Source organism: Coloeus monedula (genome assembly GCF_965178545.1).
Source record: "Coloeus monedula genome assembly, chromosome: 28".
NCBI lineage: Eukaryota > Metazoa > Chordata > Aves > Passeriformes > Corvidae > Coloeus > Coloeus monedula.
This window is the reverse complement of record NC_138808.1, coordinates 4,769,699-4,785,966: the sequence shown is the minus strand read 5'-3', so window position 1 is coordinate 4,785,966 and position 16,268 is coordinate 4,769,699. Positions and strand designations below refer to the sequence as shown.

Here is a 16,268-nt window from a genome sequence, read left to right as displayed (position 1 = left end):
GCATCTCATCCCAGACAGCTCCGTCATTCTCATCCCAAGGCTCCGGGATTACACCACTGCTGCTAAAATCCCATCTCCATCCGCGCGGTGCCCAGCCAATGACCTCGGCGCTGGCACGCAGGGCCTTCCTCCGCAGGGATCAGAGATGATAAAGCCCTCCCAGCCCCAGCTCGGCGCGACGAGGTCTCAGTCTCAGTCTCAGCAAACCATGGTGGATGCTCCAAGGATGATGTCCATGCACACGGAGAACGGGATGGACAGTGAAAGCTTCGCCCAGGTGAGGGGATTTTTGCCCTGGAATTCAGGATTGTGGGGGAGTTTGTGCTCCTTGTACTTGGATGAGGATCTGCGATGGATGCGGCACAAAGGGGTGAAAGGGGAGCAACAGTGGGTGTCAAGGGATCACGGGATGGGTGCTGGGGAATAAGTGATGGCAGGGTGGAGGGGAGTTGTGTCTCAAATCTCTGGCCTTGACCAGGTGGGGTGATGTCAGAGCAAGGTGGGATGAAATATTTGGGGCGATTTTCTGCCTGTCAGAGTGAACTGGTGGAAATACATGTGGCTGGGGACTTTGAGCCATGATCATTCTGTCAGGGAGCGAGGGAGATGCTGCCTGTGGTGAGTGAGGATCCCAGGAGAGACCAGCTCTGCTCCTGTGTCCCAGAGAGAGCTCCGGGCTGGACTTAGGAATCATTCTAGACTTGGGGGACCTGGGGGGTTTCAATCCTTCTCTGCCCACCAGCAGTGCCATGGCTTTTGGCTGGGATTTTGGAGGGGCAGGAGGTGGGTTCCCAGCCCCTTTCTCCCTTGCCAGCTCATCCCTGTGCCTCACCCAGACCCTGAGGATGGGCTGGCAGGCACAGCCATCTGCACGTGGCTTTCCCACGCTGGTGTGGACACTGGTCCCTGCCAGGACACCATGGGACTGAAGGGTGGGATTCTGTCACAGCTGTGCACCCGCGTCTTCCTCGAATCCAAGTTTTGGGCGATTTCCTCCGATTGGGTGGGAAGGATTTCATGGGGTAGGTGCGAGCTGGGTGTGGCTGTGGCATGGGACCATCAGGGTGGTTATCCCACTCCCAGATGAGACCCCTGGGATCCGGCTTGCTCACACCCACAGCGCTGGGAGAAAGGATGAGGGTCCCATGGCAGAGGCAAGGGAAAGCCCCCTGGCACTGAGCATTCCCTGCCCAGTCCTGCTCGTGTCCCTGCTCCAGTTTGGTGGCATCAGGGATGTGGTGTGTCCCACGCCGTGGGACGTGGCGGTGCCCACGGAAAGTGCCCCAGGAGAAACCTCCCCTTTCCGCTGTGATTGGGAAAGTGCCACACGCGGGAGTTGCTCATCCCAGGGCAGAGTGACTCAGGGTCCTGTGTCCTGACCGGGACTTTTGACCTCGGACCTGTGCCAGGTTTTGTGGCACCTGGCACAGCCTCTCTGGGATGTCGGACGGTCCTCAGCTTTCCCTGCATTTGGCCATGCTGGCTTTTGGGGACACCTTTCTTCCTGCCACAGCTCCTGCCAGCTCCAGCATCCAGGCTTTGGGTACTGGACTGGGACTTTTGGGACCTTCCTGGGATGTTGGGGACAGTGTAGCTCCTGGGAATGGAAGGGGCCAGATATCTCCTCTCCCTGTGGTGTCACGGGGCTGATCCCGTGGAGCAACCAATGGATCAGGAGATGTTTGATGGATCTGGCAGGCTCCTCTACAGCTGGATGAGCTGGCACTGCCCTGAGGGAGGTCTGGGCAGGCCAATGTCATCTTCATGGTACGGTGATTCGGGAGGTGGCAATAGGACATGCAGGGCAGGAGCTGGGAGTGGAGGGGGAAAATGGGATGTACCGGTGTGGAGTGTCCCACTACAGATTCCCCCTGGGCAGAGGGGGCTGCTTGGGGATGGAGATGATCCCTAGGTTGAGGGTCACCATCACCAGTGGAGAGTGGCCACCACAGAGGGACGGTGGCCACAAGCAAGGAACAGTGACCATCACTGGAGGCAGATGGCTGTCACTGATAGAAAGTGACCATCACTAATGGAGGGTGGCCAGCACCAGTCCTGGATGGCTGTCACCAGTCAAGGATGGCCATCTCCAGTAGAAGGTGGCCATCACCCCCAGTCCCCTCCTGGCACAGGTCTAGTGACCCCCATGCCCACCCACTCACACCCGTCTCTGGGTGCCGCTAGCCAGCCAAACCCCCTTTGGATCCCTCCTGTCCTGACTGGTGGCCTTGGTGGCTTTGAGGGTCACACAGGGTTGGGGGAGCGAGGGAAGAGCCGGAGCAGTGTGTCAGTGACACGTGAGGACGCTAAAATTAGGCGGCTCCAGCTAATCTAATTTAATCTCCCCTTTTCCGTCCGTTCTGTGGAGATTAGCCCGGCGAGTGGGGTGGGACCCAGGCTGTGGGAGCTGGGGCAGCCCAGCCCAGGGACACCCAGCCCGACCCCCGGGGAATCCCTCCGCCTGTTTTGGGGAGGGGTGGCTGTGGGGGGTGATGTTGGGGTGCAGCTGGGGTTTGGGATGGGCTGGAAATGGCTCCGGCATTATGAGATCTGCAGAGGAGCAGAAGTGGGATGGACGGACAGATGGATGGATGGATTCCCACCACCCCCAGCGCGGGCAGGGCACAGTCCTCCCCTCCCTCGCCCTTCATGGAGCAGTTTGGGATGGGCGAGCCCCCTCCCTCACCGCAGAGCCAGGGAAAGGCTGTTTCACCCAGCTCAGCCCAAGGTCACGCGCTCATCCTGCGGCTGCTGAAGAAAGAAAAGTTCTCCGACCGGTTTTCTATTCCCGGCCCCGTGCGAGGGCTGGGTCCAGCCAAGTCCAAGGTTTCCGGTGCTTTGGGTGACAGGGCAAAGTCAATAACTGGTCACCGGTGTCATCCTGGTGCCGATGGGTTCGTGTGTGTCCATGTCCTTGTCCAATGAAACCTCGTTGGAAACTATGTGGAGCAGCGCTGGAGTGATGAATCACGGGGCAGGTGATCCCAGATGAGTTCATGCCTCTCCTGGAGCAGCTCCAGCTCCGGGATCATCCCAGCTGCTCCGTGCTCGGATGGTCTGGTTCCCAATTCCTCTATCCCCACCTGTGCCTCAGTTTCCCTGGCATAAAAATGGGACATGGCCCTCAGTGGGTTCCAAACGGTCTCCTGGGGGTCCCCAGGAGCAGCAGTGCTCCATGGGGGGCTTTGCTCTGTGCTGTGGGTCAGGCTGGTCCCAGGGTTCCAGGATGCTCCGTCCCTGCTCCGGCCGCTGGGCATGGCTCTTCCTCACGCTCCGACGTTGTTATTACTGCATCACCCATCCTTAAGGAATCACATTAGAGAAATTAGAGCTGGTTGTAGCTCCAGTCCCTGCAATCAGCCGCTTCCTTTTCCTAAGGAACGCGGCATTAAATGCCGATAGATTATTACAAGCCCATGTAGTGTTGGGAAGCAGCTGGGATGCCTTGAAAAGATTTCCATTGGGAGCTTTATTCTATGAAAGGAATTCCAAAATCAACTGAAAAACCTCAAATTAAAAAAATTACTTTATTTAGAGGAACTGGTTGAGCAGAGCCCAGCTCCTCCTGTCTTTTCCCGACTAGGGTGTTATCTGGCAAATCAATGGAGTCTTGGGGAATATTTTCCCTGAATAAACTGATTCTGTGGGACAGAAGGATGAGACAGGTCCCTCATTTTGCGCAGACAGTCACTTCCTTCATCCAGCCAGGCCGGCGGCAGATGGGGAAGGCAGACAGATGTGTCCAGCTATTTTTAGGCTCAAACGCTGCTTTAATTTCAACTTAACCATGGAGAATTTGGCTTTTTAGGGTAAAAAAAAAAAGCTGGATCAGAGGGTGAATTGAAATGTAGGGGCAGTGACAGAGATTAATGGAATATCCTGAGTTGGAAGAGATCCACAAGGATCATTGAGTCCAAATCCTAAAATGCATCAGGTCATGATCTGGGGATTTAACTGGAATGCCTGACAGATTCATGGTGGGTCCAGCGGGACTGGATCCTCCAGGAAAAGGTGTCTGGTAGCAGGATTGGCTCGGCTCTGGCTTTGGTTGCTTCTCCCCCTCTTGCCTTTGAAACGGAGTTACAATTCCTTGAGCAAAACCACCAAAATGATGTAAATGGCCGCGTAGAAAGGACTCTTGAGAGGCTGAAGGCAAGAAGAGCCAGAGCTGCTCCGAACTGGTTGGGAAAGCGGCGGGAGCGGGCAGACGGGTTGGGTAACTCCTGCCCCAGGGCTGCTGGGACCGGCTCTGCTGGGAGCGGGGAGCGGGAGCCGCTCCGGAGGGCCAGGACGTGCCGCGGCCCTCGTAGGGCTCTGGGCCACCAACGCCCGGCTGCGGCCCTCGGACTCGGGGATGGAGCCGGCATGGAGCTGGGATGGAGGCGAGGCGGAAGGCGGGGTGGTGGGGGCAGATCCCAGCCCCGGTGATGCTTCCAAACGATGCTTCCCAAGGTTTTCGGGGCGCAGCGGGCACCCCCCGCCGTCCGTGGCTGCGCACGGGGAGCGGGACACGCGGGCGTCGGAGCGAGCGCCACGGGCCGCGGGGTGATGGATGCGACCTGACGGGTGCACAGGGCCGCGCACGTTCACACGCATGTGACAGCACCGGGCACACCGGGGCGGGAGCGGCAGCTGCCCGGGACACGGGCTGCGGGCACGGACACGGGCTGCGGCACACGCGTGATGCACCCCCAGAGCACCCCAAATACAACCCCCCCAGTAGATCCCCACTGGTCACCCTCACTGCACCCCAATGGATCTCCAATGGACCCCCCCCCCCACGGCACCCCCAACCTCCAGTATCCCCCCATGCACCTCCAATGGCACCCCCAGGGCACCCGCAGCCCCCCAGTGCACCCGCCATGCACCTCCCCAATGCATGACCCCCGTACGGGCCCAATACAGCCTAATTCACCCTTCGGTCCAACCCCAACCCCCCCAAAAGCACCGCCGATGCAACCCCAGTATACCCCAGTGCAACCCCCCACGCACCCCCAGCCCTCCTCAGTGCACCCCCAACACACCCGCCCAGCACCCCGCAATTCACCCCTCCGGTGCACCCCCAGCCCAGCCGTGCCCTCCTCGGTGCACTCACGGCCCCCCGGTGCACCCCCGATAGACCCTCCCAGTAACCCCCACTGCATGCCCAGAACCCCTGGCATAACCCAGCCCCCCACTGTTCCCAGTGCACCCCCCAACTGCACCCTCAGTGCCCCCCCCAGTGCAACCCCCAGCCCTCCCAGTACCCCCCCAATCCCTCCAGTGCACCCCCAATACACCCTCCCAGAGCACCCCCGGGCCCCCGTGCCCGCCCCAATGCACCCCCAGGGCTCCCCCAGTGCCCCCCAATTCACCCCTCCACTGCACCCCCAGCCCCCCAAGGCACGCCCAGTACCCTCCCAGTGCACTTTCAGCCCTTCCCAGTGCATTCCCAGTGCATTCCCAGCCCCTCAGTACCCACCCCAATTCACCTCTCCAGTGCACCCCCAACGCCCGCAATAACCCCTCAAGTGCCCTCCCAGTGCCCTCCCCACTGCCCCCAGTGCACCCCCAGTTTCCCTCCCAAATCAACCCCAGCGTCCACCCCACTGCCCCTCCAGTGCCCCACCAATGCCCCCCCCACTGCCCCCCCGGTGCCCCCCCCACTGCCCCTCCAGTGCACCCCCAGTGTCCCCCAATTCCCCCCCGGTGCCCTCCCAGTACCCCCTCGGTGCCTCCCCAATGCTCCCCCAATACCCCCCCAATGCCCCCCCCGGTGCCCCCCCAATGCTCCCCCAATACCCCCTCCATACCCTTCCCAATGACCCCCAGCTGCCCCCCCACTGCGCCCCCATTGCACCCCCAATTCCCCCCCGGTGCCCCCGCAATGCCCCCCCATTGCCCCCCTATTGCACCCCCAATGCCCCCCCGGTGTACCCCCACTGCCTCCCCAGTGCCCCCCTATTGCCCCCCTATTGTCCCCCCAATGCCCCCCCATTGCCCCCCCAGTGCCCCTCCAGTGCCCCCCCAATGCCCCCCCATTGCCCCCCCACTGCACCCCCATTGCTCCCCAATGCCCCCCCAATGCCCCCCCACTGCCCCCCCACTGCTCCCCAATGCCCCCCCATTGCCTCCCCACTGCACCCCCATTGCCCCCCAATGCCCCCCAATGCCCCCCAATGCCCCCCCACTGTCCCCCACTGCCCCCCAATGCCCCCCCACTGTCCCCCCAATGCCCCCCCACTGCCCCCCCAATGCCCCCCATTGCCCCCCCACTGCCCCCCCACTGCCCCCCCATTGCCCCCCATTGCCCCCCCACTGCCCCCCAATGCCCCCCCATTGCCCCCCCACTGCCCCCCATTGCCCCCCCCTGCCCCCCCACTGCCCCCCATTGCCCCCCCATTGCCCCCCCACTGCCCCCCCATTGCCCCCCCAATGCCCCCCATTGCCCCCCCACTGCCCCCCATTGCCCCCCCCTGCCCCCCCACTGCCCCCCAATGCCCCCCCATTGCCCCCCCACTGCCCCCCCATTGCCCCCCCAATGCCCCCCCATTGCCCCCCCACTGCCCCCCAATGCCCCCCATTGCCCCCCACTGCCCCCCCACTGCCCCCCCGTTCCCCCCCCGCGGGTGGCCCCGCCCCTCCCGCGCGCGCCGCGCACACACCCTCGCGGCTCAGCCAATGGGGAGCGGCGGAGCGGTCACGTCACCGGGGCCGGGGGAACCTCCTCAATGAGCCCGATTGGCGCGGGGAGCGCGCGGCGCTGCCGGGGCCGCTCCGCTCCGCTCCGCACCGACCCGAGCGCTCCGCTCCGCACCCGCCATGATCGCATCGCACCTCCTCGCTTACTTCTTCACCGAGCTCAACCATGACCAGGCGCAGAAGGTGAGGGGGGCGCGGGGCAGAGGGGCCGCGGGGGTGAAAGTGGGGAGGGGGAGGGAAGAAAATGGAGAGGGAGGGGGAAAGGTGGAAAGGGAAAAGTGAGGAGGAAAAGGGAAAGAAAAAGGCGAAGGGGGGAAAAAAGAAAGGGAGGAAGGAGGGAAAAGGGGAGAAGAAAAAGAGAAAAAAGGGAGGGGAAAAAAAAGGATGGTTAAAAGTAAAAACAAAAAAAAAAGCAAAACGGAAGGAAAAGGAGAAGGGGAGAGTGAGGAGGGAAAAGAGAAAAAGAAAAAGAAAAGGGATGGAAAGGGAAATAAGGGAGGGAAAGGAAGAAGAATGAAGGAAAAAAAGAGAGGGGAAAAAAAGTTGAAAAAAGAGGATGTAAAAGGAAGGAGGAAAAAAGAAAAAAGCAGAAAAGGCAAAAAGGGGAGGAAAGCAGTAAAAAGAGCAAAAAGGAGGGGAGAAAGTGGAAAAAAAAGTAAATGGGAAAAAAGAGGAAAAACGGGGAAAAAAAAGAAAGAAAACTTTCTAAAAGGGAACAGGAGGTGGAATAAGCCGGGGGCGGAGGGGAACCGGGGCGCAGCGGGCCGGGCCGGCGGGCGGAGGCCGGGGCCGCGTGCGGTACGTGCCGCGGCTGCGGGACCCCGCGTGGCCGGGCGGGCGGAGGGGGAGGAGGAGGAGAAGGAGGAGGAGGAGGAGGAGGAGGAGGAGGAAGGGGGGGAATCTCCGTGCCTCTCCCCCGCCGGAGCCGGGACCCCGCGGCCGCCCCGCGCAGCACGTGTCGCCGCTTCCCGCCGGCGCGGAGCATCCGCGGGCGCGGAGCATCCCCGGGAGCCGCTTCCTCTGCTCGCCCCCCCTCCCAGGGCACGGAGCCGAAGCCCCCGCGGGGAGCGGGGTCAGCCCGGGGCGCGGGCCAGGAGGTGCCGCTTGCAGCTCGGGTCCTGTTCCCCACGCTGTGCCCCCCCACCCCAAACCGCGCGTGTCCCCCCATCCCTGCACTGACAGCGATGGAAAACACCTTCCTGTCTTCCGTTCCCTTCATTTTGGGGGTCTGAATCCCTAATTTCGGGGTCCTGAGCTCCCCGAGCCTGTTCCCAGACTGCAGCCCCAAGCAGCAGCGTCCCGTTGGGATGCGTGGAGTGTTGGTCACCCCTCGTTCCTGAGTTCAGGCACCGGGAAAGCTCGAGTGTTCTGCTCTCCCATGACTGGGGGAGCAGCTGGCCTTTGTCTGGCCGGGACAGCGCTTAGGCTGGGCTTAATAAACTATTCCTGGAGAAAAAATGCTGGATGGGAGAGAGTGTGGAGGCTCAGGCTCTTCCTGCAGTGCTCTGCTGGCATGTGGGAACGGGGCAGAGGATCTCATCTGTGATCCCTGACACTGGGAACTGGTCCGGATTTGCTGATCTGAGTGTGAGGTGGTCGGGATTTGCAAATATCGCCATAAAAAATGAGGGAAATGCTTGGAGAGACCTGGGCTAACCCTGGAGATGACACCGGGGAAGTGAAACCTGCCACGTTGGCCCTTCGCCGGTGTTAAATAGGAAGGAAATCGAGGGAGAACATGAAAAAAAAAAAAAAAAAACGACAACAACAAAAAAACCAACCCCAACCCAACAAAGTGCAGGGAAAACTTCCCAACGCAAAGCGATCCGTAAGGAAATACGGGCTCGGCTTCTCCCTCCGCTCGCCAGTGGCCCCGGGGTTGTGCAACAGCCAAATCCACGGGAAGGGGTTGTGTAACCCGAGCAGAAATAGGCCAGCGGCACAGCCCGGCTCCGGGCTCCGGGCTGCTCACGCCTTCCTTATCGGGAGCCGGGAATAATGGAGAGGGAAAGCTTGGATGAAGGAATTCGCCTTCCTTACCCACTGGGAGAAGGGTGTGCGAAGCCTCAGGAACCGGCTTCGTTTCCCTCCCGGCTCCAAAACCCAAATTAAAAAAGTTGTTGAGATGTGAGGGAGAAAAAAAAATATCCAGGAGCTGCCGGCCGGAGCTCGGGATGCTGTGGGAGATGGCACTGCCCTCCCGGCTGCCTCCACAACTGGATTTCTCTGGGATATTTTTAAACACATTCCTGTGAATCCTCCCAGTGAGGCAAAGCTGGGAGAGAGCATGGAGCTCAGCTCGGCTCAGGGAAGGGGAGGGGGGAGAAGCCAGCTGTCCGACCTGGCTGCTGCTTCCACCCTGGGTGTCAAAATTATTCCTGGTTTATAAATCTCTCCGTGCAAAGGGAAAAGCATGGGGAAATGGAGGCGGTGAAATTCTTGGAAAGCTGCGATTTATTTGGTTGGGTCTTTCTATCAAACCCCCTACTTGTGACAAAATCTGGGGGAAAAAGATTGCAGGTGGTAGCCTGGTAGTTGGGTTGGGGTTGGTTTTTTTGTTTTCCCTTTGGATCAGGGAGAAAAGGAGCTCAGCTGGGGTTAAAAAGTGCCTTTTCCAATAGCTGTGGTTTGTGTCCACCTCAAGGCCTTGAAAATAGCCTCAAAAATGGGATTTTTCTTCCCATTCTTGCCATGGAGCAGCTTTACCTGCTCTGCCACTCATCTGGGGGCACATTACCTTCATCCCCAGCTCCTGCCCTTTTCCTGCTTGGAAAGTGGGTTGTCCAGACTTATCTAACCCCCAAGGGATTGTGCAAACTTTAATTAACCTCAGCAGCGTCCTTTGAGATCCCAGCTTGAAAGTCTGCCGCCGCTGACCTGCGTTCCCTTGGGATGTGCCGGCTCACACTGGGCTTCCTGCTCCCTCAGCCTCGTCATGCCATGGGAGTGGGAGCTGAGCGTCTCTTCTTCCCCATCCCCCTTCAAAAGGGAAAATCTGGGGATGGAATTGGTTTTCCTGCATTTGTGGCCGTTCCCAAGCAGGGGCAGGTTGTCCTCGGGTTGGGTTTTTTTTTTTTTTTTTTTTCCTTTGCCAAGGGATTAGTTTTACCCGGCTGATTCCTCCCTGGCTGCCTCTCTGGATATGGGAGGGGCACCTGTGGCAAATTCCTGGAAAACCAACTTAACAGCTTCCCTTGAGGCTGCCGAGGTCAACGGCAGAAGCCAAGGTCAATGTCAGGACAGCTTTTCCCACCTTTGGGAAACTGTCCTGTGTCCCCTGGTGCCTCTCCACCTCAGCAGAGCTACCCAGCCTCAGTTTCCCCTCCGCAGTGGGATGCTCCCACCATCCAGGGGGGGATTCTTGGGGCCAGTGAGGCTTTGCCATCCAACATCCAAGTGGCATCTCTGCCCCGAAGACCTTCTGGGTTCAACATGGGGGAGAAGGAGGACGAGTGGCAGGGTGGTGCCTCGAGGGCCGGTGGGAGACAGGAGCAGTTGGATGTCTCCAGTTCCAGAACGGGGAGGCAGAGCACTTCCCTGGTTGAGCTGGGTTTTTGTGGGGCTGGGGGGCAGCAGGGTCACCTGAGGATGGGTCGGTGAGTGCTCCGTGGTGTCACTTCCTCACCGTGGGTGCCCAGCTCCACCTCCAGCGTGGATCCAGCTGCTGTCCTGGGGGTGAGGATGGGGAGGAACCGGCAGAGCAGGAAACATCTGACTCACCCGGGTTCGGGATGACTCCGGGCGTGTGTCATCCGAGGCTTGGCCATGGCGGGGAGGGCACGTGGGCTTGGATTCGGCGTGGAGGAGCTGAAGGACGTGGGTGCCACCAGGGCCAGGGCTGGGGAGGGTGGGTGCAGCCCAGCATCACCCCTGTGTCACCCACGGGAGGTCGGGGAAGGGGACGAGCCGGTTCCCTGCGCTGAGTCACCTGGGGTGGGAAACAGGGACAGGCATGGGGAGCGCAGGGACCGAGGACATGGAACAGGGAATAAAACCTTCCCAGTGCTGGAGGCCTTCACCCTGCAGCCCCTGCTGCTCCCTCTGCCTCGCTTTCCCCGAATTGGTCACGTCCCACCACAGATTCGGGTGGGGTGGGAGCACAGCTGGTGCTTGCACAGCATCCCCCTCCCAGAGAAGCAGGGAGAGTGTCAGCATTCCCTAAAACTTCAGGGACAGTGTGCTTGAAGTTAAAAACTGGAGTAGGGAGGGAAGTAATTTAAAGACAATGTAATTCCCAGCAAAAATGTCGCTGGAGCCAGGGGTGACAGTGCGTGCTGTGGGTTTGGGGTGTTCCAGCCTTCCCCAAATGGGAACATTCCTCTGTCATCTCACACACAGCAAATGTTTGGCTTTTTTGCCAAAAAGGTAAAGAATCTAGCCCAGAAAGCAGCCACCCTCTGCCAGTGTTCTGCTTTTGCTCAAAAAGCTGCTGGAATTAGTCACATCCAGCTGAAAAGTACCAGCGGGAGGATGCTGGGGGATTGCAAACACGTGCTCCCGCGCCAGGTCCTGGCAGCCACGTGGCTCTGGAAAAGGATCCAGAGTAAAACGAAAACAAAAGGCAAACAACTTCCCTTTCTCGGACCCTGGGGTCATTAATGGGAAAGATGTATCTGGGACCTTACTGCACAGGAACAAAGCTCCCCGGGCCCTTCCCCTTCCCGCTGGGCAGGAAGCGCTGGCGCAGTGCCGGAAGCGCCGTCGCGCTGCAGCTTCCAGCGGCCACAGCAGCCCTGGCCCGTGGCCCTGAGTGATGGGGAGAGGGTCCCCAGGGTCCCTGCAGGGGCAGCGTAGGAGCCAAGGAACTCTTAGAATCCTGGAATGGTTTGGGTTGGAAGGGACCTTAAAGCCCATCCAGTCCCACCCCTGCCATGCCCAGGGACACCTCCCACTGTCCCAGGGTGCTCCAAGCCCCAATGTCCAGCCTGGCCTTGGGCACTGCCAGGGATCCAGGGGCAGCCACAGCTGCTCTGGGCACCCTGTGCCAGGGCCTGCCCACCCTCCCAGGGAACAATTCCTTCCCAATATCCCATCTAACCCTGCCCCCTGGCAGTGGGAAGCCATTCCCTGTGTCCTGTCCCTCCAGCCCTTGTCCCCAGTCCCTCTCCAGCTCTCCTGGAGCCCCTTCAGGCCCTGCAAGGGGCTCTGAGCTCTCCCTGGAGCCTTCTCTTGTCCAGGCTGAACAGCCCCAATTCTTTTCTATGGATAATGGCATTGACTTGGAATTCAGTTATTTGAAGTCTAATTAATATTTCTACAGCACTGATCCCTTGGCGTCCGGGCTCTTTCACAGGAGTCTTGAGGAGTAGAACAGTGTCCAGCTGCAGTGCTGGCACCAGAGCCATGAGTTTGGAAATCAAAAACTGTTTTTTGGGTTGCTTTAAGCTCAGCTCGGCTTTGCTCAGCTCAGGTCACACAGCAGCAAAAATTGGGCAAGTTGAGGTTTCCTCAGTTGCGGGGCAGGCGGACCTTTCCCAGCGGTGGCCGTGCAGCCGGGACAGGCGACCCTGGGCACCTCTCCAGCATCCGGCGTGGAAATGAGCTGAGCCTTGGAGACAGCCTTGAGCCAGGAGATGGGGATTTGCTGGGGTTTGGTTCAAAAACGTGGCATTGAGCTCATTACACCCACAGCTACTCCGTGATCCGGAGCTTTAACACGATGTCCTGGGCTGGGGTATGCCCAGCGCTTCCCAGCTTCCATCCCTTCCTTCTCCCTTCAGATTGTTTAGATTTCCTCCAGGAAACACTATTATTTAGGCTGGAAGCTTTCCAGGAATTCAATTGCCCCCTTCAGGATCCTAACCTAGTGACTTTATTTGTTTGGAATTGGCAATCTGACCCGAACTATTCCATGATCTTCAAAAACATTAAGCAGCTGAGAAGGTGTTTTGTCTTGAAAGATGCTCAGACCCCAGTGCTGCAGGCTGAATTCCCCCTGTTTTATCCCATCTTTGTAACAATTTGAGGGGTGCTCGGAATAACGAGCTGGGCCACAGGGCTGGGAAGCTTTGGGAATGACAGTGGCCGTGGCTCTTCCTTGGGGGGACAAGGCACAGCCAGGGTGGTTTCAATGGGGAAGGAATGTCCTGCTGCATGCCCTGACCTGCCTTAGCTGCCAAGTGGGGTGATAACTACGTTGGGAGAAGATGATCCAGGTTTTAAAGGGCTTTGGAGATTAGAGGGAGGTCACTATGTTCCTCGGGCTGAGGGTTATTCTTGGTACGCTGGAGCTGGAGGACATGGGGGACGTGCCAAGCGGTGCCTTTCCTGGGGAAGGAGGTGAAGCCTCGGGATGGTTTCCTTTTGCTGGGATTTTTGGGTGAGGGGTCTTCACTGCTGAGGAGCAGCTGAGCTCCCAAAGCACCCGGCTTCTCTGGGGTGAGGACCCTCTGTCCTGGGTCAATGGTGTTGACTGATAACCCTTGGTGAAGCTCAAGGAGAGGTTTCCTACCCTGGGGCTGGCATGGAGGTGAGCTCCAGCCCCAGAGGCACCTCTTAACCAGTTAACTGGTTACTGGTGCCAGTAACCAGAGCCTCAGCACACGGGAGGGAATTTTCAGCAGGTGAAGGCAAACAGGAGGGGAGGGAGGAGAGTGTTTGACTTCCTGCTGCTGGGCTGGATAAGGAGAGGCTGGTAAACAACTGGTACCAGGAAATCTCCAGGTTTCCGTCTCCTTGGCCTTTCCCTCGTGTCTACCTGGTCTTCCAGCTCCTGATTTTGGGCAGAAGCTGAAAGCACCAGGAGAAAGGGGGAGGGGGTTTTACCCATCACACTAGAGGATGCTGCTCCCCAGGGGATGCAGCATCACTCCTGGAATGTGCTGGGCCGGGCTTTCCTCCATCCTCTGACCTCGCCAAAGGGATCTCAGCTCCCGAATTTCCAGCAGAACTCAGGGTGGGGAAAAAAGGATGCGCTGGAGCATCCTGAGCCTGAGACACAGGCAGCCAAAACCGCAGCAGGGCTGTTGTATCCAGCCCAGGGTCGGATGGCACATCCGTGAGCGAGGTCACGCTGGGGCGGCTGCAATTAGGCACCCACAAAATGCCCATTTCCTCCAGCGTAGCCCCATAAAGCACAATCCGAGCCCGGGTTCCGGTGACCCGGTGTTACGTGCCTGCAGACAGGTGAGCGCGCGGGGTGGAGTTTTCCTCTTGACTTCTCAGGGCTTGCAGCTGCCCTTTAATTAATTTTAAGTGAAGCTAATTGAAACAGGGCATCGTTTTGGAGTGGGCAGTGTCCGCCTCTCCTGCTGCCTGCTCCGGCCAGGCTGCACGGACACGCGCGGTGCTGATGCGTGGCTCGGGGAGGAGCTTTTCCATGCCTTTCCCAGGCAAGACAAGGTGCTTTGATGCCATTTATAGAAGGGCTTCTCCATATCCCCAGCTCAAGGGTGTAACGATTTCCAGGAATGGGGGATGGATTTCTTCCCTCTCCGGCCATGGCATCTGCTTGTGTCACTCCAGCTCCCACTTCTGTCACTCCAGCTCCCACTTCTGTCACTCCAGCGTGGTTTGCTTGAGGGTGTTGAGTAGCTCTTGGTTCTTGAGGTGATCTCAGCAGTGGAGAAATGACAGGGCAGTGGATTCCTGATGAGCATCCGCGGTGTAGGAAGAGGCCCCGGGGGTCAAGGTCAAGATGTGTTGATGCCGTGGAATGGGAAGGGCTTTGCACCTGGAAAACCTCCACTGCCGACCTCCTGACTCACTCCTGAGTTTGAATTCCTACTTCTGTAGCAACCTGTTTGGGTGTCTGTAGGTGACTGAGTGGGAAGATGCTGTGGAGCATCAGGAGCAACTTGTGGTTCGGCATTCCCAAGCTGGCAGCAGCCTGGGAAGGGGATGTGGGATGGCATTTGGTGAGCTCCTTGGAGAGAGGGGCAGGGCAGTGGTGTGTGATGCCTGGGATGAGCTGTTCCAGCAGTGCTGTCCCTGTGCTGGTGCTGCCATGTCCTGCCCTTTGGGATGGGTCAGAACCTGCTCCTGCTCCTCGTGTCACCCCCAGCAGCTGTGGGAGGGGCTGGACGCTGTCCTGAGCCTGTCGTGGGGCCTGTGCCCACATCCCAAGCCCTCCACCTGACCTTTGGGCTTTATCTCCACCTTTCAGATCGACAAGTACCTGTACCACATGCGGCTCTCCGATGAGACCCTCCTGGAGGTGTCCCAGCGTTTCGAGAAGGAGATGGAGAAGGGGCTGGGAGCAGAGACCAACCCCACTGCCTCCGTGAAGATGCTGCCCACCTTTGTCAGGTCCACCCCAGACGGGACAGGTACTGTGGGACAGGAGATGCTCCTGGGAGAGCAGAGGGAAGGCTGGGGACACCCGTCCTCCTGGCACTGCCAAAACAGGGATGGCACCCACGGCCACCTTCACTGCTGGTCCTTGGGGCTTCATCCTGCTCAGGCTGAGGGTGGGGACAGGCCTCGTTCCCCACGCTGTGCTGGGACTGGAGGGGCTCCCAGTTCCTGCTGGTGGGAGGGAGGGAGGGAGGGAGAGAGGGAAGCCGCCCTCGCGTGCCCTTGCTGGCAGGACAGAGACAGTCACGGGTCCGGCTCATCAGATTTCGTTAGCAGCGAGGCGGCAGCGGTGCCAGCGCTGTCTGAGTGCCACCAGGGCCCCGGCAGGAGCAGGGGCTCTGCAGTGCTCACAATGTGGCCTTTCTGCCTCTCCCCGTGCCGGCAGGGCCGCGCTGCCCATGGCACGCTCTGGCCAGGCACATCCTCCTCTCAGCCCAAAGAGCTGCTCCCTCAGGCATCCATGGGGGAAAGCTCCTTGTTCCCTCTCCCAGCCCGCTGTTTTGAGAAGGAGCTTGTCTCCATCCCTGTGGGAATCACCCCTTGCCCTCAGTGTACCCGGGGCCCACCAAGTGCTTGGAGCAGTCCTGGCTGCTGAAAGGAAGGAGGGACAGAGCTCTGAGCAGCTGAGGCTGCTCCAGTTCCACACCTGGGCTGGCAGCAGCCCTGGAAAGGGCCCCAGGGATGGTTGGTTGTGTTGGATGGAGTTGCTTGGAGCTGGGGCTGCTCTGGTGCCGGCACCTACACAGGGATCTGTGTGAACCCTCAGTGGCAGAGGCTGCTGTCACTAGCAGAGAGGTGGACGAAGAGGGACAGAGCCCAAATCCCTGATGGCTGCTGGCTGTCCACTCCCTGGAGGCAGGGACAGAAGTGACAGAACCATGGAACCACAGAATCAGAGAATCATGGAATGGTTTGGGCTGGGAAAGCCTCTACATTGGTCAAATCCAACCACTCCCCAGCACTGCCAAGGCCACCACCAACCCATGTCCCCAAGGGCCACATCCACACAGCTCTTAAATCCCTGCAGGGATGGGGACTCCACCAGGGCCCTGGGCAGTCTGTGCCAGGGCTGGACAACCCTTTCCATGAAGGAATTTCCCCAGTATCCAACCTGAACCTCCCTTGGCACATCTTGAGGCCGTTTCCTCTTGTCCTGTCCCCGTTCCCTGGGAGCAGAGCCTGACTCCCCTTGCTGCACCTTCCTGCCAGGGAGTTGGTGACAGAAGGTCTCTGCAGCACTGGGCACTGCTGGGTGTTTGCTGGTAATGTCTCAGTGAGTCTGGGGATGGTGG

General features: G+C 59.4%; 1 protein-coding gene across 1 annotated transcript in view; it reads left to right on the top strand.

Moving 5' to 3' along the window:
* The first annotated feature begins 6,687 nt into the window (after positions 1-6,687).
* Positions 6,688-16,268, top strand: part of HK2 (hexokinase 2) — a 28,851-nt gene continuing 19,270 nt past the window's right edge. The window contains exons 1-2 of the mRNA XM_082298339.1: positions 6,688-6,864; positions 14,786-14,948. Of these exons, the coding sequence (XP_082154465.1) occupies positions 6,802-6,864; positions 14,786-14,948 (226 nt within the window). The 5' untranslated portion in view covers positions 6,688-6,801. The remainder of the gene's footprint in view (positions 6,865-14,785; positions 14,949-16,268) is intronic.